This window comes from Sinohyriopsis cumingii, chromosome 17, assembly GCF_028554795.1.
Source record: "Sinohyriopsis cumingii isolate HCF-2022 chromosome 17, ASM2855479v2, whole genome shotgun sequence".
NCBI classification, from domain to species: Eukaryota; Metazoa; Mollusca; class Bivalvia; order Unionida; family Unionidae; genus Sinohyriopsis; species Sinohyriopsis cumingii.
This window is the reverse complement of record NC_142977.1, coordinates 114393681-114417882: the sequence shown is the minus strand read 5'-3', so window position 1 is coordinate 114417882 and position 24202 is coordinate 114393681. Positions and strand designations below refer to the sequence as shown.

Sequence of the window (24202 nt, the reverse complement as noted above, 5' to 3'; positions counted from 1 at the left end):
GTTTCGTAAGATCGGTGCAGGTACAGGACAAAGTTTGGCATGAAAAAACTAGGTGAACACCGATTAGACATGGCGGATAGATTAACTCAATTGCAAGATGCTGTTAATCAGGTACAATAAGTTGTGCTTTGTGTAAAAATTACAAAAACAATTATTTATTTTTTTTGGTGGGGCTGGGTTAAAGATTGATACGCCACAATGTAATTGTACAAATAAAGTAGCTTTAGCTGCACTTGATTATTTGTAAGCCACCCGGACAATCTGAAACGTATTTTGGAGGCTTAATAAAGTTAATGTCATCGACACGACTGTAGTCTGACTATACCTCCCCGTTTGTTTGTATCCCCCCCCCCCACCGATTTCAATAACGGGAAACTTTAATGTGATAAAAAGTGCACATAACTTAAGTCAGTTCATTCATTGTTTTATATTTATAACCTGACTGACTATTCCCACATGTAAGAACTTGGTCATACAATGTAAGACATAGCACGTGTTATTTTTTGTTTTAGTGATATGTCTTACTATCCAAATAACGGCCTTGTATAGCATGTTTCGATGTCATTGACATCAGAATGAGTAATCAAATTTTCAGGAACATATCACACACTTGGCAGCCTATATCGACACTCTTTCACTAATTTATGTGTAATTATTATACTTACTGTGAGTCGGATGCGGGAGGTCGTGGGTTCGATCCCCGGCCGAGTCAAACCAAAGACTTTCAAAAATGGTACTAACAGCTGCCTTGCTTGGCGCTCAGCATTAAAAGGTTAGTGTCAGGACTGGTCGTCCTGGTGTCAGAATAATGTGACAGGGTGGGACATCATGCTACATGTCTGCGGCATGATGCCCCAGTGCTAGGCATCACTGTAAGCTGCCACAACACTGCAGACATCATAGTGATAGGACAATTAATTTTTTTAAACCTACGTTAAAAATCCAAATCACACACACACACATATATATACTTATTGTGCTGTCTTTATCCTGGTGGAATGAAAATATGATACTAGCAAATGGGCGCATTTTCACATTCCATTGACATACATTTGAATTTGTTGCAATGCGATGGTAGTCGAGGTATGCCGAAGTAAGTTCAAGTAGGTTCATGTTGGGGATATGTTTCTTGAGCGAAATGAACCATTTCTTACAGTTCCAATAGGTTTAATATATTTTTTATTCATTTCGTTATAGAATAATATTTCAACTTAATCCGATTTCGGCATTCCCAGCTTTCATTGCTTTCCAGCCAACTGAAATGTAGGCCAACAAAACTTGAAAACAGGTCCATTTCTTTTGTGAGATATTGAATTTATTAGAGAAGTGACATCAGAGTAAGTAAGATCTGACTAAAACGTTATGACTTTACTTTGTAGAAAAGCATCATTATTTTAGTTGTCAGTTGTGTGAAATATTCCAGAAAATTTTACTTTTGTAACGATGTTAGGTGACATCAAAACATGCTACACAGCACTGTTAGTTAGGCTGTAAGACCTTAAAGCCAACAACATAAATATCAGCGTTGAGGTCTTACATATAGGACTAGGATAGCAATTATCTACCAGCAAAGCTCAACAAAAGTAGGTTCAGAACTCCTGGTTGAAGGAGTTTTACCAGTAAAAGATAAAATAAAGGGGGAGGCAATTCATTCTTTGCATTTATATCAACTTGATTCTGACCAGGATTTGCTCAGAGACTCCAGCAGACAAGTTTGAACACAAGGACCATCCAGTCTCTATTGAGTATAGTAATGAACACCAATGACATTTACATTACCTTCAAACTCAAAACCCCCTATTGAACCCTGTTGAATTTATATTTGAATTGTAGGAATTGCAACGTTGTGTGACAAATAATATTAAAAAAGGTTAAATTTTGGGCACATAGAAATTGGATTCCAGGCTTTTGGAATTTAAGCTGAAACTTGTGATCTTTATTAAGTCACCAGCCCTTGGCCTGTGTCTAAAAAAAATTTCTTTGAGCACTGCCCTAAAATCATAAAAAAAAAAAACAACAAAGAAAGAGCTAGAACATCATTGGAGTTCGGAATGAATCTTTCCAATCAATTACATGAAGGAATTGTGGGTAAAAGAGCAGCAGAAGTTTGATTTTGACAGCCAGGAAGCCATTGGCCAGTTGTCGTACTGTCAGAAGAACAGAAGACAGAAAAACAGAAGATAAAGTCAAAGTGGCTCATTCTTTTCATCTAAACCCAAAGTCAGACACATTGCCAGCATACTGGTTATCTATACAAAGTCATGTCATTGGTCGCAAGCAGATTAATTGGTGAAGTTTAAGACCAGAATTGTTGGAAAAGTCGCAACAGTTCTTTTTAGTTTTTCACAATGTGTTGATTCAGTAGAAAGAATTGCCAGCTTTATAGACTATTGCTAATGCCATCAAAAAAGTATTTTTAAAAAATAGTTTTACCTGTGTGCCATTTATAGAAGGTATTCTGAAGTATTTAATACAGTGTTTTCAGGGATGATGACACCTTAAATTAATGTTGTTGTTGTTGTTGTAGGGTTTAACACCATTTTTCAGCACACGATAGGCTATACATGGCGGTCAGTATTAATGGTGGAGGAAGAGCCCGGGAAAACCCCGGAAAGAACCACTGACCCATGAGAAGCTACTGGCAACCTTTCTCTCATACCCACATTGGCTGAATCCGAGACTCGAACCCACGCAGACAGAGGTGAGATGGCAGTGATCACTAACAGAAAGCACTTTGGACCACTTGGCCACTCATTACCTCCCTCCCCCTTTAAATTAATGAAATGAATAGTAAGAAAAAATATTTGTTCTTTTATTAGTCTGTATTTTGCACACCTTTAGGATAAATCAGAATGATATGAACTCTAGTATAACGTTTGGAATGATTTAAAGTACATAAGAAAATGTGTCAAAAATGTTTTTAGTACTTTTTTAATTCTCTTTTGGATGATAAACTGCTGATAGCTAAACATTTGCAAACAGCGAATCTATGTTTTTTGTAGATATTAACATTTAGGCTGTTCCATGTGTAGTGCCATTTGGGTATGTTGTAAAAATGTTATAAATTTGTAATAATGTGAGCTTTAATAAGTCCAAAAAGGTATAGATTGCTGATTCGAACAAAATATGTTTCAGAATACCTCGAGAAACATTTGGAGTTGTAAATGGTAGTACAGTAAGTAATATATTACCATCATTTTGTGCAGGAATTATTAATAGGTGATGGGTTTTTCTTAGTAATGAACAGGACCAACTCGAGTAGCATTAAACAAACAATCTCATAATGATCACTTGGAACAGGCAAACAAAGTGATATCATCTTACCATATTAATAACTTGGAACAGGCATGCATCCATGGTCTTGCATAACACACTAAATGACTGCCAAGATATATTGTGGTCTTGCATGATACACTAAATGACTGCCAAGGTATACTGTGGTCTTGCATGACACACTAAACGACTGCCAAGGTATACTGTGGTATTGCATGACACACTAAATGACTGCCAAGGTATACTGTGGTCTTGCATGACACACTAAACGACTGCCAAGGTATACTGTGGTATTGCATGACACACTGACTGCCAAGATATACTGTGGTCTTGCATAACACACTAAACGACTGCCAAGGTATACTGTGGTATTGCATGACACACTGACTGCCAAGATATACTGTGGTCTTGCATGACACACTAAATGACTGCCAAGGTATACTGTGGTCTTGCATGACACACTCAATGACTGCCAGGTATACTGTGGTCTTGCATGACACTAAATGACTGCCAGGTATACTGTGGTCTTGCATGACACACTAAATGACTACCAAAGGTATACTCCAAGTTATGGTCTAACATGTGACATTAAAGGAATGTTTCAGCAACTTTGCTTGCAATGAACTGAATCATATTTTTGATGACATTATATTTCATGTTTTTTCATTGAAATAAAATCATAATAATACTTTAGTGTTCAGTATTCCAGTTTGTTTGACTTTTGTCAGCTTGGTAAATATGTTGCAAAAGATTCCTATCCTTTAAAATAGAATGAAACTTTAATTCATTGTGAAAATAAATAAACATAACATGATTATTGATCACTGCAAGTAAGAAACACAATTTTTATAATGCAGCATGCAGTGATAAAATTGATTTCAGCTGACATACATATTTCAATATCAGTCTTCCCTGCTTCTTCTGTTCTATACCAACATTTGAATTTTGTCGTGCATGAGTAATGACCTCCCCTCTAGAATTTTTATTAGATATTTGCATCAATATATTTTTCTCCAAGTATGCGACTTTTGAAAAATAAAAATTTATCATCTTCCTCTCATTTCTATCCATTATTATTGACTGTGTTCTCAGGCAAGGTCCAAACTAAACAAAATCAGACATTTCTGTCAGCCATTGTCCAAACTAAGTGACATCAGCCAGTGCCCAAACTAAGTGACATAAGACATTTCTGTCAGCCAGTGCCAAAACTAAGCAGTATCAGACATTTCTGTCAGCCAGTGCCCAAACTAAATGACATCAGACATTTCAATCAGCCAATGCCAAAGCTAAGTGAAATCAACATTTCTGTCAGCCAGTGCCCAAACTAAGCAACATGAGACATTTCTGTCAGCCAGTGCCCAAACTAAGTGACATCAGACATTTCTGTTGGCCAGTGCCAAAACTAAGTGGCATCTGACATTTCTGTCAGCCAGTGCCTAAACTAAGCAACATCAGACATTTCTGTCAGCCAGTGCCCAAACTAAGTAACATCAGTCATTTCTGTCAGCCAGTGCACAAACTAAGTGACATCAGACATTTCTGTCAGCCAGTGCCCAAACTAAGCAACATCAGTCATTTCTGTCAGCCAGTGCCCAAACTAAGCAAAATCAGACATTTCTGTCAGCCAGTGCCCAAACTGAGTGACATCAGACATTTCTGTCAGCCAGTACCCAAACTAAGTGGCATCTGACATTTCTGTCAGCCAGTGCCAAAACTAAGCAAAATCAGACATTTCTGTCAGCCAGTGCCCAATCTAAGTGACATCAGACATTTCAATCAGCCAATGCCCAAACTAAGTATTTTCAAACATTTATGTCAGCCAGTGCCCAAACTAAGCAACATCAGACATTTCTGTCAGCCAGTACACAAACTAAGTGACATCAGACGTTTCTGTCGGCCAGTGCCCAAACTAAGCAAAATCAGACATTTCTGTCAGCCAGTGCCCAAACTAAGTGACATCAGACATTTCAATCAGCCAATGCCAAAGCTAAGTGAAATCAGACATTTCTGTCAGCCAGTGCCCTAACTAAGCAACATCAGACATTTCTGTCAGCCAGTGCCCAAACTAAGTGCCATCAGACATTTATGTCAGCCAGTGCCCAAATTAAGCAACATCAGACATTTCTGTCAGCCAGTGCCCAAATTAAGCAACATCAGACATTTCTGTCAGCCAGTGCCCAAACTAACTGACATCAGACATTTCTATCAGCCAGTGCCCAAACTAAGCAACATCAGACATTTCTGTCAGCCAGTGCCCACACTAAGCAAAATCAGACATTTCTGTCAGCCAGTGTCCAAACTAAGTGACATCAGACATTTCTGTCAGCCAGTGCACAAACTAAGTGGCATCTGACATTTCTGTCAGCCAGTGCCAAAACTAAGCAGCATCAGACATTTCTGTCAGCCAGTGTCCAAACTAAGTGACATCAGACATTTCAATCAGCCAATGCCAAAGCTAAGTGAAATCAGACATTTGTCAGCCAGTGCCCAAACGAAGCAACATCAGACATTTCTGTCAGCCAGTGCCCAAACTAAGTGCCATCAGACATTTCTGTCAGCCAGTGCCAAAACTAAGTATTATCAAACATTTCTGTCAGCCAGTGCCCACACTAAGCAAAATCAGACATTTCTGTCAGCCAGTGTCCAAACTAAGTGACATCAGACATTTCTGTCAGCCAGTGCACAAACTAAGTGGCATCTGACATTTCTGTCAGCCAGTGCCAAAACTAAGCAGCATCAGACATTTCTGTCAGCCAGTGTCCAAACTAAGTGACATCAGACATTTCAATCAGCCAATGCCAAAGCTAAGTGAAATCAGACATTTGTCAGCCAGTGCCCAAACGAAGCAACATCAGACATTTCTGTCAGCCAGTGCCCAAACTAAGTGCCATCAGACATTTCTGTCAGCCAGTGCCAAAACTAAGTATTATCAAACATTTATGTCAGCCAGTGCCCAAATTAAGCAAAATCAGACATTTCTGTCAGCCAGTGTTCAAACTAATCAACATTCAGACATTTCTGTCAGCCAGTGCCCAAACTAAGCAGCATCAGACATTTCTGTCAGCCAGTGCCCACACTAAGCAAAATCAGACATTTCTGTTGGCCAGTGCCCAAATTAAGCAATATTCAGACATTTCTGTCAGCCAGTGCACAAACTAAGTGACATCAAATATTTCTATCAGCCAGTGACCAAACTAAGTGGCATCTGACATTTCTGTCAGCCAGTGCCCAAACTAAGCAACATCAGACATTTCTGTCAGCCAGTGCACAAACTAAGCAACATCAGACATTTCTGTTAGCCAGTGCCCAGACTAAGTAACATCAGTCATTTCTGTCAGCCAGTGCACAAACTAAGTGACATCAGACATTTCTGTCAGCCAGTGCCCAAACTAAGCAACATCAGTCATTTCTGTCAGCCAGTGCCCAAACTAAGCAAAATCAGACATTTCTGTCAGCCAGTGCCCAAACTGAGTGACATCAGACATTTCTGTCAGCCAGTACCCAAATTAAGTGGCATCTGACATTTCTGTCAGCCAGTGCCAAAACTAAGCAAAATCAGACATTTCTGTCAGCCAGTGCCCAAACTAAGTGACATCAGACATTTCAATCAGCCAATGCCCAAACTAAGTATTTTCAAACATTTATGTCAGCCAGTGCCCAAACTAAGCAACATCAGACATTTCTGTCAGCCAGTACACAAACTAAGTGACATCAGACGTTTCTGTCGGCCAGTGCCCAAACTAAGCAAAATCAGACATTTCTGTCAGCCAGTGCCCAAACTAAGTGACATCAGACATTTCAATCAGCCAATGCCAAAGCTAAGTGAAATCAGACATTTCTGTCAGCCAGTGCCCTAACTAAGCAACATCAGACATTTCTGTCAGCCAGTGCCCAAACTAAGTGCCATCAGACATTTATGTCAGCCAGTGCCCAAATTAAGCAACATCAGACATTTCTGTCAGCCAGTGCCCAAATTAAGCAACATCAGACATTTCTGTCAGCCAGTGCCCAAACTAACTGACATCAGACATTTCTATCAGCCAGTGCCCAAACTAAGCAACATCAGACATTTCTGTCAGCCAGTGCCCAAACTAAGCAAAATCAGACATTTCTGTCAGCCAGTGTCCAAACTAAGTGACATCAGACATTTCTGTCAGCCAGTGCACAAACTAAGTGGCATCTGACATTTCTGTCAGCCAGTGCCAAAACTAAGCAGCATCAGACATTTCTGTCAGCCAGTGTCCAAACTAAGTGACATCAGACATTTCAATCAGCCAATGCCAAAGCTAAGTGAAATCAGACATTTGTCAGCCAGTGCCCAAACGAAGCAACGTCAGACATTTCTGTCAGCCAGTGCCCAAACTAAGTGCCATCAGACATTTCTGTCAGCCAGTGCCAAAACTAAGTATTATCAAACATTTATGTCAGCCAGTGCCCAAATTAAGCAAAATCAGACATTTCTGTCAGCCAGTGTTCAAACTAATCAACATTCAGACATTTCTGTCAGCCAGTGCCCAAACTAAGCAGCATCAGACATTTCTGTCAGCCAGTGCCCACACTAAGCAAAATCAGACATTTCTGTTGGCCAGTGCCCAAATTAAGCAATATTCAGACATTTCTGTCAGCCAGTGCCCAAACTAACTGACATCAGACATTTCTATCAGCCAGTGCCCAAACTAAGCAACATCAGACATTTCTGTCAGCCAGTGCCCAAACTAAGCAAAATCAGACATTTCTGTCAGCCAGTGTCCAAACTAAGTGACATCAGACATTTCTGTCAGCCAGTGCACAAACTAAGTGGCATCTGACATTTCTGTCAGCCAGTGCCAAAACTAAGCAGCATCAGACATTTCTGTCAGCCAGTGTCCAAACTAAGTGACATCAGACATTTCAATCAGCCAATGCCAAAGCTAAGTGAAATCAGACATTTGTCAGCCAGTGCCCAAACGAAGCAACGTCAGACATTTCTGTCAGCCAGTGCCCAAACTAAGTGCCATCAGACATTTCTGTCAGCCAGTGCCAAAACTAAGTATTATCAAACATTTATGTCAGCCAGTGCCCAAATTAAGCAAAATCAGACATTTCTGTCAGCCAGTGTTCAAACTAATCAACATTCAGACATTTCTGTCAGCCAGTGCCCAAACTAAGCAGCATCAGACATTTCTGTCAGCCAGTGCCCACACTAAGCAAAATCAGACATTTCTGTTGGCCAGTGCCCAAATTAAGCAATATTCAGACATTTCTGTCAGCCAGTGCACAAACTAAGTGACATCAAAAATTTCTATCAGCCAGTGACCAAACTAAGTGGCATCTGACATTTCTGTCAGCCAGTGCCCAAACTAAGCAACATCAGACATTTCTGTCAGCCAGTGCACAAACTAAGCAACATCAGACATTTCTGTTAGCCAGTGCCCAGACTAAGTGACATCAGACATTTCTGTCATCCAGTGCCCAAACTAAGCAAAATCAAACATTTCTGTCAGCCAGTGCCCAAACTTTTAAAGTTTTACCTATTCAATTTGAGGGGTTGGCTTATACTTGAACAGGCATATTCGTAAGTATATATGGTAATTTGCCTTGCAAGGTTTTCATTTTGTTCTGGGCAAGTGACAAAATTCCCATTGCCTTGCAAGGTTTTCATTTTGTTCTGGGCAAGTGACAAGATTTTTCATTTGCCAGGCAAGGTTTTCATTTTGTTCTGGGCAGCAATATTTCTTCCAATGAAACCATCAAAGCCATTATTTTTTCTTCTTTTGCAGTTAGCAGATCACTTTTGTAACAGTATTGGAGTTCTACAACAGTGTGCTCCAAGTTCACCATTCCCAGGATTTGACAAACAAGGGGGTAAATCACCTGCAGCCCCACCAACAGAAGGTAAGTGAAAATAAGTGATGATGATGCAGCTATAAATAGCACCATCATGGAGTGGTTAAGTTACTTGCTTGCAGCTGGATGGTAGGACTTGTGAACTGAGAATAAGCTTGGACCCTTTTGGGGTAGATGCATGTAGCTTGAAAATTATTCCGTTATTCCATACCTTGAAATCATTTCAGAATATTTATATTGGGTTTAATCTTCACAATACCTGTTCATTAGTGTCCAATGAAAATTAGACAGTAAAAAGATAAAGTTTAAAAGAAAATTAATTATTTAAATCTTTTGGAAGATAAGTCTTCTGAAAGAAGGTAATTATGTCCAGTATTTTCTGTATGTTTTTGGACACTTGACTAAAAGTAATTGTCTACTGTATTTGCAACATGCCTTTGAACATTGAATAAAAGTAATTATATACTGTATTTTCTGTATGTCTTCAACCGCTCTTTCAAAGTAATTATCTACTGTATTTGTGGCATGTCTTTGAAGATTGAATAAAAGTAATTACATACTGTATTTTCTGTCTTTGGACACTAATTAAAAGTAATTATGTACTGTATTTTCTGTATGTCTTTGAACATTGAATAAAAGTAATTATTTTATGCTAAGCAGTGAATTACTTGATTTTCTAATTAAAATAATATTGATATTTCACTGTAGTGAAAAAATAACTATTTTAAAAAATAACAATATTTTTTCACTACAGGAAATACTTTTTGGGGTCAGAACATACTTACCTCCCTTTGATTTTCTGTCAGTGAACTACTTTTTCCTTATGTACATGTTGTTGTAATCTCTGTGGCATCTGCAACCAAAATTAAAATGGAAAAACTGAGTACTAATGAAATTGCAGTAGAACTATATCAGTTAATTTTTATCAATCTGATGTGGAACTAATTTTGTGCACAGGTAGACATAGCAGAGTGGAACATGTATGGTAAACAGCTGACATTACTGTAAGAAATCTGCCAATTCGCTGTGTGACAGACTTTAGGTAGCCAACGTATGTGAGCATAAAATAAAAAGAATATTTGCTTGAAACGAGTGAATAACGGATACATTTCATCTCGTGGGTGAAAAACTCTAGTATTTCATCCACTCAATGAAATATATCCGTTATTCACTCCTTTCAAGCAGATATCCTCTATTTATATACTGTATTTTCTGTATGTCTTTGGACAGTGTTTAAGGACACTAGAGTTTTCTTGGTCACAAGTAATAAACTGGCCTCACATTAGCAGTACTCTGTATGTGTTGCAGCTAGTGAACAGAATTCAGTACATGTATTTCAGAATTGGCAAAGCTAAAAACCATACACCCTGGGTAACACTGTACATGGCAACAAAATGCATCTGCATTTTTGTTCATGTATAATAACATACTGAATTTTCGGAGGGTATCAATCAGTACTTCATGTCATGGAATGCTGAATATCAGTAATTCATGTCATTGAATGCTGAATATCAGTACTTCATGTCATGGGATGCTGAATATCAGTACTTCAGTTCATGGGATGCTGAATATCAAACTCATGTAAGGTCTCGTCGTCATCAAGCTCTATGGAAGTATTTGTTGAGCAATCTTTGGGAATGCTAAGGTATGCAGATAGGCAGTTAGGAGCTATATCTCAGGTTGATGACAGAGAAATTGAATATGTTCGGGGTCTCATCAGGAGTCCTCTGTCACGTCTTATGAAAATCACTTTCTTTTCACATCTTCTAGAAACCAGAGTCTTGTCACATCTTTATTTAAGCATATTCTGTGTTACATTTTATATTAGACACATTCTTTGTCACATCTTCTAGAAACCAGTTTTTGTCAGCTTTTATAAACCAGTCTTTGTCACATCTTCTATAAACAAGTCTTTGTCACATCTTTTATAAACAAGTCTTTGTCACATCTTTTATAAACCACAGCTTTTGTCACATCTTCTTTAAACCAGTTTTTGCCACATCTTTTATAAACCACAGTCTTTGTCAATTCATTCAAAAGCTTCTCAATCAAGGTTTCATAAAAACATTTCAACTCAAGGGGTGGATGCATGTACACTTCCAACAGTCTCATTTATATAACTCCAAGCACTACCTACATTGGAACATCTCATTATGCTTGATGCCTGTAACATTGTAACCAAACAACCTCTATCTTATTTATCGGCGTTCAGAAAGTCTATTCAATTTTCATCTGGGTTTTTTCTCTCAGAAACTGTCTTAGCAAATTGAAGTAAGCCAGTGATATAGCTACTGTTTATACTACAGTGGTATTCCTAGCTCAGCATACCAGTGGGCCTCTATACTTTCCAATATAAACTGCAAAATCAAGAAAATATATCGACCATTTCATAATTTAAAGAGCCACCAAGAAAATTGTGTCATACAAATATCTCCTGACGTAATATTGCTATATTTCAGTTGGTCATCTATAAGGCCTCTTAAAAATTAAGTCATTTTAATTATATCCATTATATTCTTGTGCAGATCGATGCTGACCTATTCAGGGGAGTTTCCCAGTTCTATGGGCACAGCTGTAACATTGAAAAGACCTTTAACTTGAGAAGTTTCTGATTCAGTTCTGCTTGCATTCACAAAAGATGAATGGCTGAAATCTGTGTATGAAATGTGACAAAGTATCAAACCTTTGCAGTGTAATAGCTTTAGTCCTCAGTTAGTATGAAGTCACAGTATTTCATTTGGTGGACCATTGGACTCTTTATCCAGGAGTCGCAAGTTTCATGCCCTCGTAGGCAATCCCAGTATAGCTGCCTTTTTGTGTCCTGGAGAAAGGCATTTTAGAGTAAAATGTTATAACAAAAAGATGGGGGTTGCAAGGATTATATGCTCTTGAATTGTGTTCCTATTTAGATTACATGTTGTACCTGATATCATGTGTAGTCATACATTTTCAGTCTAAAATTTTAATTTTCTTCTTTACAGACTATGCCCCCATTTTTGCTAAACTTATTGCCAGAACTGCAAAGGATATTGATACACTGATTGACTCTTTACCCAGTGAAGAATCCTCCCTGGAACTGCAGGTAATAATACATTGATACACTGATTGGCTCTTTACCCAGTGAAGAATCCTCCCTGGAACTGCAGGTAATAATACATTGATACACTGATTGACTCTTTACTCTTTACCCAGTGAAGAATCCTCCCTGGAACTGCAGGTAATAATACATTGATACACTGATCGACTCTTTACCCAGTGAAGAATCCTCCCTGGAACTGCAGGTAATAATACATTGATACACTGATTGGCTCTTTACCCAGTGAAGAATCCTCCCTGGAACTGCAGGTAATAATACATTGATACACTGATTGACTCTTTACTCTTTACCCAGTGAAGAATCCTCCCTGGAACTGCAGGTAATAATACATTGATACACTGATTGACTCTTTACTCTTTACCCAGTGAAGAATCCTCTCTGGAACTGCAGGTAATAATACATTGATACACTGATTGACTCTTTACTCAGTGAAGAATCCTCCCTGGAACTGCAGGTAATAATACATTGATACACTGATTGGCTCTTTACCCAGTGAAGAATCCTCCCTGGAACTGCAGGTAATAATACATTGATACACTGATTGGCTCTTTACCCAGTGAAGAATCCTCCCTGGAACTGCAGGTAATAATACATTGATACACTGATTGACTCTTTACTCTTTACCCAGTGAAGAATCCTCCCTGGAACTGCAGGTAATAATACATTGATACACTGATTGACTCTTTACTCTTTACCCAGTGAAGAATCCTCTCTGGAACTGCAGGTAATAATACATTGATACACTGATTGACTCTTTACTCAGTGAAGAATCCTCCCTGGAACTGCAGGTAATAATATATTGATACACTGATTAGCTCTTTACCCAGTGAAGAATCCAACCTGGAACTGCAGGTAATAATACATTGATACACTGATTGGCTCTTTACCCAGGGAAGAATCCTCCCTGGAACTGCAGGTAATAATATATTGATACACTGATTGGCTCTTTACCCAGCAAAGAATCCTCCCTGGAACTGCCGATAATAATATATTGTTACACTGATTGACTCTTTACCCAGTGAAGAATCCTCCCTGGAACTGCCGGTAATAATACATTGATACACTGATTGACTCTTTACCCAGTGAAGAATCCTCCCTGGAACTGCAGGTAATAATACATTGATACACTGATTGACTCTTTACCCAGTAAAGAATCCTCCCTGGAACTGCAGGTAATAATATATTGATACACTGATTGGCTCTTTACCCAGTAAACAATCCTGCCTGGAACTGCAGGTAATAATATATATTGATACACAGATTGACTGTTTACTCAGTGAAGAATCCTTTCTGGAACTGCAGGTAATAATATATTGATACGCTGATTGACTCTTTATCCAGTGAAGAATCCTCCCTGGAACTGCAGGTAATAAGATTGTACAGTAAGAAGACCACTGTTGATATTTATTACAATAATTCTACTAAGCCCTCATTTATATAATAAAATCATTATTACTTGCATGCACATTTTACAATTTTACAGACTTAGTCTTTTTAATACTAATTTGAGTTTAATCCTCCAAGCAGTGTTTTCTGAGTTTTTATATTGTATTCATCCAGGCAGTGCTTTTTCAGTTATTGAAGCCTAAATCTCCAAGCAGTGCTTTGTGAGTTATTGAAGCCTAAATCTCCAAGCATGGCTTTGTGAGTTATTGAAGCCTAAATCTCCAAACAGTGCTTTATGAGTTATTGAAACCTAAATCTACAAGCAATGCTTTGGGGTTATTGAAGCCTCAATTGCCTAGCAGTACTTTGTGAGTTATTGAAGCCTAAATTTCCAAGCAATGCTTTATGAGTTACTAGGCCTAAATCTCCAAGCAATGATTTGTGGGTTATTGAAGCTTCAATCTCCTAGCAGTGCTTTGTGAGTTATTAGGCCTAAATCTCCAAGCAATGATTTGTTAGTTAATAAGGCCTAAATCTCCAAGCAATGATTTATGAGTTATTGAAGCCTAAATCTCCAAGCGATGATTTATGAGTTATTGAAGCCTAAATATCCAAGCAGTGCTTTGTGAGTTATTGAAGCCTAAATCTCCAAACAGTGCTTTGTGAGTTATTGAAGCCTAAATCTCCAAGCAATGTTTTGTGAGTTATTAGGCCTAAATTTCCAAGCAATGCTTTGTGAGTTATTGAAGCCTAAATGTCCAAGCAGTGCTTTGTAAGTTATTGAGGCCTAAATCTCCAAGCAATGCTTTGTGAGTTATAATGGTCTAAATCTCCAAGCAATGCTTTTGTGAGTTATTATGGCCTAAATCTCCAAGCAATGCTTTGTGAGTTTTTATGGCCTAAATCTCCAAGCAATGCTTTGTGAGTTATTAAGGCCTAAATCTCCTAGCAGTGCTTTTGTGAGCTAGTATGTGCCTTAATGTTCAGGTAATGCTTTGTGAGTTATTGAAGCCTAAATCTCCAAGCAGTGCTTTGTGAGTTATTGCAGCCTAAATCTCCAAGCAGTGCTTTGTGAGTTATTGAAGCCTAAATCTCCAAGCAGTGCTTTGTGAGTTATTGAAGCCTAAATCTCCAAGCAGTGCTTTGTGAGTTATTGAAGCCTAAATCTCCAAGCAGTGCTGTGTAAGTTATTGTAGCCTAAATCTCCAAGCAGTGCTTTGTGAATTATTGAAGCCTAAATCTCCAAACAATGCTTGTGAGTTATTGAATCCTAAATCTCCAAGTAATGCTTTGTGGGTTATTGAGGCATAAATTTCCAAGCAGTGCTTTGTGAGTTATTAAGGCCTAAATTGCCAAGCAATGCTTTGTGAGTTATAATGGTCTAAATCTCCAAGCAATGCTTTTGTGAGTTATTATGGCCTAAATCTCCAAGCAGTGCTTTGTGAGTTTTTATGGCCTAAATCTCTCTAGCAGCGCTTTTGTGAGCTAGTATGGCCTTAATGTCCAGGTAATGCTTTGTGAGTTATTGAAGCCTAAATCTCCAAGCAGTGCTTTGTGAGTTATTGAAGCCTAAATCTCCAAGCAGTGATTTGTGAGTTATTAAGGCCTAAATCTCCAAGCAATGCTTTGTGAGTTATTAATGCCTAAATCTCCTAGCAGTGCTTTTGTGAGCTAGTGTGGCCTTAATGTCCAGGTAATGCTTTGTGAGTTATTGAAGCCTAAATCTCCAAGCAGTGCTTTGTGAGTTATTGAAGCCTAAATCTCCAAGCAGTGCTTTGTGAGTTATTGAAGCCTAAATCTCCAAACAGTGCTTTTGTGAGTTATTTAAGCCTAAATCTCCAAGCAGTGCTTTGTGAGTTATTGAAGCCTAAATCTCCAAACAGTACTTTGTGAGTTATTGAAGCCTAAATCTCCAAGCATGGCTTTGTGAGTTATTGAAGCCTAAATCTCCAAGCTGTGCTTTATGAGTTATTGAAACCTAAATCTCCAAGCAGTGCTTTGTGAGTTATTGAAACCTAAATCTCCAAGCATGGCTTTGTGAGTTATTGAAGCCTGAATCTCCAAGCAGTGCTATGTGGGTTATTGAAGCCTCAATCTCCAAGCAATGCTTCGTGAGTTATTAGGCCTAAATTTCCAAGCAATGATTTTTTTGTGAGTTATTGAAGCCTAAATCTCCAGGCAATGTTTTGTGGGTTATTGATGCCTCAATCTCTTAGCAGTGCTTTGTGAGTTATTGAAGCCTAAATCTCCAAGCAGTGCTTTGTGAGTTATTGAAGCCTAAATCTCCAAGCATTTCTTTGTGAGTTGTTAGGCCTAGATCTCCAAGCAATGATTTGTGAGTTATTAAGGCCTAAATCTCCAAGCAATGTTTTGTGAGTTATTAGGCCTAAATTTCCAGGCAATGCTTTGTGAGTTATTGAGGCCTAAATTTCCAAGCAGTGCTTTGTGAGTTATTAAGGCCTAAATCTCCAAGCAATGCTTTGTGAGTTATTATGGTCTAAGTCTCCAAGCAATGCTTTTGTGAGTTATTATGACCTAAATCTCCAAGCAATGCTTTGTGAGTTATTAAGGCCTAAATCTCCTCGCAGTGCTTTTGTGAGCTATTATGGCCTAAATGTCCAAACACTGCTGAGTTATTAGGCCTAAATCTCCAAGCAGTGCTTTGTGAGTTATTAGGCCTAAATCTCCAAGCAGTGCTTTGTGAGTTATTATGGCTTTAATCTCCAAGCAGTGCTTTGTGAGTTATCAAGGCCTACATCTCCAAGCAGTGCTTTGTGAGTTATTAAGGCCTAAATCTCCAATCAATGTTTAGTGAGTTATCAGAGATATGCAAGATCCTAAAACCTATTTTGCCAGCCATGTCAGGAAGATGAAAGGTTTCGACTGACACACTGAGAAACTGGGAATCATAGAAATCCTCAAATGTTGTTATATTGACATGCCATTGATTTGTTTATCCATTAAATTGCCAAAGAGACAGAGAGAGAGAGAGGGAGAATGTGATATTTCTGTGTTATAGTGGACTTTGCTTTATTTATTTCTCATGATCATAAATAAAATGGTGTGGAGGTCTGTGTGTGCTTGTTTTAAGTATAATCTTGAGCAAAAGTTTCCATAAAGCAATTTCAACTTTATTGAAGGCTACTTTGAAGAAGTATTCAAAAATATCCCAGGCAGTGTTTCCTTGAAATGTGATGTTATTAACACTGCAGTATTCCTTTGAGCTTCTTTGTTCTAGTTGATTTAATTTTTTCTCAGCAGCTTCTCTTTTTGGGAACCCAGATGCAATGTTGCATCCACCAGGTAAACCAACAATTTGTTTTCCACCTTCTTTCTTTGACACAACTTTTATGTCATCAGTTGTGTCAGAAAGAAAATGTGGAGAACAACTTGTTGGACCATTCACCAGGATGTGTAATCATGTGACTCCCACATTCTGCAAACAATTCTTGCAAGAATAAAAATTCAAAGAGGGAGAGGCATTGTGCAAACAAATAAAATTACAGTCTGTTTTCAATATCAGTGCTTGATAATTATATCTAAAACATAGTAATTTCACATAGTTTTATCTTTTGCACTGAAATTTACCACATTCACCATTGCATAATCTTTAATCTTTCAGCATGGTTTTTATTTAGAGCTGAGATTCCTTGGAAATTACCCAAGGTGCATGTGTATGTACAAGTATAGAAATTGTTTCCTCATGGTCATGACGTACCAGTATACATGCCCTACTTAGTACTTATCAAGTATTTCTTTGATCATTGAATTTGCAGAGGAATGTGATCAAATTAAGGAGAAATTACTCTGGTTGATGTCGAAACAGCTGGTTCATTTACACCGGATCTGGTTGATGTCGAAACAGCTGGTTCATTTACACCGGGTCTGGTTGATGTCGAAACAGCTGGTTCATTTACACCGGGTCTGGTTGATGTCGAAACAGCTGGTTCATTTACACCGGGTTTGGTTGATGTCGAAACAGCTGGTTCATTTACACCGGGTCTGGTTGATGTCGAAACAGCTGGTTCATTTACACCGGGTCTGGTTGATGTCGAAACAGCTGGTTCATTTACACCAGATTGGGATTTAGCAGTTTTAAACAAAACTGCAAGTTTTCAATGCATCCCAAAGGACCCTTAGGATGGGATTTTAATGGGTCCTTTTTAAATTTTATTGAGAAATGTGTATTAATTGAAGCCCTGTAGGCATAATTCAAAGGTGGCTAGGTCTAATTTGTACAGTTTCTTTGTCAGACAATTAGTAGCGATGTTGTTGACTAATTTTTTGGGGTCAGTAGGTTTTCCTAATTGTTTAAATACTCTATAACCACAAAGCACAATACAAAAAAGGCTCATCTCTTACATTTTTAAAACAAACTATAATCTGTCTTTGAATGGAGGCTCGTGTTTCTCTTTCGAATATGTTTGCCAGTCACATTAAATTAGTAATATAAGCTTGCTACCTTGCGAATCCAGCCCTACTAAAAGATGAAGTTCATCTTTCTGTTTAGGTCAACAAAGGGCAATAACTCTTGTCCATTACCTCCACTTGATACCACCATATGTCACCAGTTTTAACTTCACTACTGTACAGACTACACATACAATTTATCCTCCAAAATCCAACTATTTTTGTGTTCCTATGGGCTCATCTAACGTTTATTTTATTGTGGGGACTTATCGAGCTATTGCCGGTTGTATATGCTATTTTACAATTTCTGCCAAATTTTGAGTGATTTGTCACTTGTCAGGTCTTTGTGTTGTAAAACTAACATCCCACCACGGTATCATTGACCTTATAACAAGGTCATTACAAGCTAGCATACCATTGACTTTATTCACTTACTCTGTCCATTACGGAGGCCTTATTCAGGGATGGTCCTGGCTTTTAAAAAGCTGTCGCAAAAAAATCGCCAACCTCAATATTTTGTCGCCAATTTTCAAAAAGTGTCGCCAAAACAAGTAGTGTACATTTTTCCAAGTGTTAATTTAGTCTATTAATGTAACAGGCAATGAAAATTACAAAAGATGGGTTAGTTAATACTTTAATTACAACAAGCATTAACAAAATGTTACAAAGTGTTACATGAAGATCTGTCGCGATTTTAGGGCTGCCCACTTGTTGAATGCAGTTTCAGAGTCTAATTTTTCACATCTGTACATGCTGATTCTCATTAAATTCTCGAGAGATGAGATGCAGAGCTTATTTCTGATGTCAGTTTTTATGAGGTTCATCATACGGAATCCACGTTCACAGTCTACAGTGCTGACAGGTGACACCAGTAGTCTCTCAGCAGCCCCCCCCCCATGGCTAGCTTCCCAAAGCTTGTAGCGAATTGCTTCCTAACTCCCAAGAATGATCACTGAATGCTGTATAAATTTTCTCGACAAGAAAAATAGAAAATAGGATCTCCGTTCCCACGAATGAAACTTACACGAGTCAACACCTGGCAATACTGGACCGTATATATAAGCATAAATTCACACCCAATTTAGGGATTCTTTCACTCCTGTATTTTGAGAAATAAATAATTATTATTAATTATGCAAAACTGTTTTTTTTTTTTTTTTTGCTATTTCTTGTTGTGGAGTTTAAGTCTCTGCAGCCGTAACATGAGACTGATGGCAAAAGGAAAAGATCAATGAGTAAAATGCTGTACTGGCGACAGATGTAATTGTGATTGAGATTTTTTCCATTTGTTTTGTATTTATACACAGTAGTCGGTACTTCAAAGGTTATCAGTTTTCTATGAAGGTTCAGCAAAGCTATTGTATTGGTATATGTATTTTAAAAAAACCAGAAGGATTAGCCATACAATTAATTGTATCTGTTCTATTCGCGTCTTCAGAAGTCGGTCAGTTGTAGGTATAGTGCGGTAGCATGATTGTATCGCAGCATACAGTCCTCAGCCCAGATGTCAGCATAAGCAGATTATGATGTAACAATGCATTGTAAAGATGGGGTTGTCAATAAGAACAAAGGATCGTTTGTGTAACAGATTGATTCCAATGCATTGCTTTGTCAAGTTTGTGGCTTCCTTTCGTTCTGCCTTTTAATTTATCCAGTCCAAATCCATGATTGTATGTACAAATTAAATAACCAAAAAGTATGTCGCCAAAAAAATCGCCAGATGGGATATTTTTGTCGCCAATAAGGAAAAAAAATCTCAATTTGCGACATTGGCGAAGCCCAGGACGATCCCTGCTTATTAGTGAAATTCTGAAGTGCTGACATGTCATCAAGTGTTATCTTTCATAGACTGAAAATGACTTCAAGAAAGGGACACAGTAAACTTTCAAAAGGCAGTACTTGTCTGTAAACTGTAAAATGCCTAAATATATGGAAGAACTATTTGATGAAAATCATGGGTCATGTGAGTTTAAGTTGACCTTGTGTTTGAAAGGTGCAAAATTGAATACAGAACAATTTCAGTTTAGTTTTCAGTATTCATAAAGAAAGATATCAGTTAGATCAGCCACTTTAGTTGAAAGTTATAAAGAAAAGTTTCTCAAATATTTTGGCTTGACTTTTCAACCTGTTGTATTTTTGTGAAATTCCAGTTTCTGTTTAAACTCTTTTGTCTTCATGCATGCTGTTTATAAAAATATGATTGATATGTTTAGAATAATCTAAAGTCATATCATTTGATTATGCCTTTTTTAAATGGTATGACTTTACTTTTCCTAAACATTTTTGTTTTTAAGTTACATGCATGGTGTTAGAAAGCAGCTGAGGGTCTCAAGGGAGTCTGGATATAACTGTATTCTAAATGAGCTACCCTTGTTGAATAAAGAATTATGGTGATGGTTCATTATTGCACATCAACACATGAATGGCTATAACCATCCATTAAAAATTCTTTTTGAATACGTATGAATTGGAATAATCTGTTTGTGGACCAGCTAATGCTGCAAAAGTCATTCCAAAAGATCACCCAGTTTTACTTCAAGTTGTCAGGACATAATAATTTCTGCATGAGTGTTTGCCATAGCCTAAAGGAATGTGTAGAAAAAGCAAAATTTGTTTACTTCATAACAAAATATGAATGCATTACAAATAATGGATCCTTGACATTAAGTGTAGTTTATTCTCCTTTATAACTAGAAAATATGATCTGTGCTATTTTAAATTCTTAATTAATAAAAAATGAATTAATTTTTCAGCTTGCAAGTCTGAAGAAATTAGAAATAGAGAACCAGGAGGCAGCAAAGAAGCTGGAGGAGGTTGTTGCCAAGGGAGAGAACTTGCTACACCAGATTCAGGAGGCTCTTAATGACATTGCTCATTGCCAACTACAGTGTCAGGCATTGGAGAGCAGCTCACCTCAAGCTGACCCATGAAAGTCACACATTATCAGCTAATGTCAGACATTAGAAAGCAATACACCTTCTGCTGAAAGATGAAAGTCACTCATCATCAACTACTGCTGTGTAGCTCACCCTTGTTGACACCTGAAAGACTAATATTTGTTCAGTAGGTCAGAGTTTAAAGGATATTTTTTTCATGTTTGCCCCAGATTAAAATTCTTAGGAATTTTTCTCAAAAGCTGTTTTCTAATAGCCTTACCTCTATTATGGGTCAAAACTGAAATTAAGCAGAATTTGGGAATGTGAAACAGAACAGTGGTTTGACTTAGCAAACAGGTTTATCCATGTAACATTTCTTCATGATCACAACCTGTTCACTAAGAAGATTGAATCTATACATGCATACAGTGCTCTAGTTGAGTTATATGAAGACATTTGTTATCACTCGTTATGGGTCATAGAAAGACATTTGTTACAACCTGTAATGTATCACACAGCATGTTTATAATGATGATGTCATTTGTACATGTATATAGCACTCTAAATGGGTTGTATGAAGACATTTATTATCACTCTTTATGGGTTATATGAAGACATTTATTACAACCTGTAATCTATCACACAGCATGTTCATAATCATTAAGTGATTTGTACATGTATATAGTACTCTAGTTGGGTCATATGAAAACATTTATGTCCAGTAATGTATCACAGTATGTTCAGTGATAAATTGATTTGTACATTTATATAGTACTCTAGTTGGGTCATATGAAAACATTTATGTCCAGTAATGTATCATAGTATGTTCAATGATAAAGTGAGTTGTACATGTATATAGTACTCTAGTTGGGTCATATGAAAACATTTATGTCCAGTAATGTATCACAGTATGTTCAATGATAAAGTGATTTGTACATGTATATAGTACTCTAGTTGGGTCATATGAAAACATGTTACATCCAGTAATGTATCACAGTATGTTCAGTGATAAAGTGAGTTGTACATGTATATAGTACTCTAGTTGGGTCATATGAAAACATTTATGTCCAGTAATGTATCACAGTATGTTCAATGATAAAGTGATTTGTACATGTATATAGTACTCTAGTTGGATCATATGAAAACATTTATGTCCAGTAATGTATCATAGTATGTTCAATGATAAAGTGATTTGTACATGTATATGGTACTCTAGTTGGGTCATATGAAAACATTTATGTCCAGTAATGTATCACAGTATGTTCAATGATAAAGTGATTTGTACATGTATATAGCCATCTGGTTGGTTATATGAAAACATGTTACATCCAGTAATGTATAACAGCATGGGTCTCAAACACATGGTCCACAGATCGCATGTGGCCTGCCAAGCCATAGCCTGTGGCCTGCAGAATGATTGGTGTCACAAGGTGTCATAAGAGATAACAAAGGTGGTTTGGCCCTTGGCCCTTAGGCCATTGAAAACGACCTCATGCGGCCCTCAAGTGGTTTCAGTTTGAGACCCCTGTATAACAGCATGTTTGCAATGATGAAGTGATTTGTACATGTATATAGTACTCTAGTTAGACCCACAATTAAATTGAGGGGTGGCAGCACTAAGTATGGTGGACCCATAATTGACTTGACAGATGGCAGTGCTAAATATGATAGACCCATGATTAATGTAAGGGCTGGCAGCACTAAGCATGGTAGACCCATGAATAAATTGACAAATGGCAGCGCTAAGCATGGTAGACCCATGAATAAATTGACAAATGGCAGCGCTAAGCATGGTAGACCCATGAATAAATTGACAAATGGCAGCGCTAAGCATGGTAGACCCATGAATAAATTGACAAATGGCAGTGCTAAGCATGGTAGACCCATGAATAAATTGACAAATGGCAGCGCTAAATATGGTAGAACCGTAATTAAATTGAGTAGTGACAGTGCTGCAAGAAACACCAGTTAAAACCCTTTGTAGAAAATAATGCAGCTTTAAGTACCTATTAAATCATAACATATTGAGCAATAACCAAATCTATGTTATAGTTAAAAGATTTAAAATTTTGCCATTTAAATTGAGGGGTAGCAGTGCTAAGCATGGTAGACCCATATATAACTTAAGTGGTGGCAGTGCTTCAGAAAACACCAGTTAAAACGCTTTGTAGAAAAGAATGCAACTTTAAGTGTCTGAAATGTTAACATATTGTGCATTAGCCCAATCTGTATTAGATTTTAAAGTGTAAGGTTTTAAAATATTTGGGAATAGGAAAATGTCTTTTGTTGCAGTAAACAGGTTTGTTCTGTAAAAATCTTTTGCTATCACTGTCTGTTATACAAATAGAACTGTGTACTGGTAAGATTTCTTGGGTTATAGTTCAAGATATCACTTTCATGGGCTTCAGTTCAAGATATCAGTTTCTTGGGCTTCAGTTCAAGTTATGTTTCATGGGCTTCAGTTCAAGATATCAGTTTCATGGGCTACAATTCAAGATATCAGTTTTATGGGCTACAGTACATGGTATCAATTTCATGGGCTATAGTCCAAGATACCTGTAGTATGGGCTACAGTTCAAGATGTGATTTCATGGGCTTCAATTCAAGATGCAATTTCATGGGTTTCAGTTTAAGATATGATTTCATGGGATTCAATTCAAGAGCTGTGCATGTTGACTTGCTTGATGAATGATCATTCAAGCATTTGATTGAATGCACTGTGTTCTGTTATCTGTGTTGTTGTGCATATGGCCATCACATGTCAAAGTCCACTGTTTTGGATGCGCTGTTGACGGAAAATAGAAAATAAGCAATGGGTTCTATGATGACTATTCAATGAAAATGTCAATATACACTATGGAACGTGACCATGAATCAGACTGCATACAAATCATGATTGGTAGAGAAATGTTGAGCTGCAGTGTCAGTTGAACACAATAAAGGATCAGTGATACCTGAATAACCAAACACTTTGTGAGGCAGATCAGAACTTAATAATAGAAGAGCTGTCAGTATTTGAGTGACAAGCCATGGACAGGTGGTAACCACTGGAGACAGGACTTTAGGGTAACAAGCTACAGACATGTGGAAAACATTGTAGACAAGACTTTGGTAAACTTCTGGCCACAGCAAATATGTACTACTGACCACACAATAAAAATATATTAAAGACAACATTTTAGCATTAATTTTTAGCAAATTAGTAAACAAACCAATATTTAATGAAATTGTCTGCTCCCTAAAATTATTTTCATGATATGTGTTCGAAAGTAGTATGGTCTGTTCACACAGTCAATTCTGAAAAATTATTTTGAGAATAAATGTGAGAAAGTAA

At 37.5% G+C, this 24202-nt stretch overlaps 1 protein-coding gene across 1 annotated transcript; it reads left to right on the top strand.

Annotated features, from left to right (window-relative positions):
- Positions 1 to 24202, top strand: LOC149779698 (mediator of RNA polymerase II transcription subunit 21-like). Its single transcript, XM_089940550.1, has 4 exons — positions 1 to 111; positions 9033 to 9147; positions 12081 to 12181; positions 20746 to 24202. Exons 1-4 carry the CDS (start codon positions 40 to 42, stop codon positions 20920 to 20922), a joined length of 465 nt encoding a protein of 154 aa, XP_089796676.1. The 5' UTR covers positions 1 to 39; the 3' UTR covers positions 20923 to 24202.

Coding starts and splice junctions, on each gene's coding strand:
- LOC149779698 (XM_089940550.1), top strand. CDS start 40: ATGAAAAAACTAGGTGAACACCGATTAGACATGGCGGATAGATTAACT. Junction 112..9,032: donor TGCAAGATGCTGTTAATCAG/GTACAATAAGTT, acceptor CTTCTTTTGCAG/TTAGCAGATCACTTTTGTAA. Junction 12,182..20,745: donor AATCCTCCCTGGAACTGCAG/GTAATAATACAT, acceptor TTAATTTTTCAG/CTTGCAAGTCTGAAGAAATT.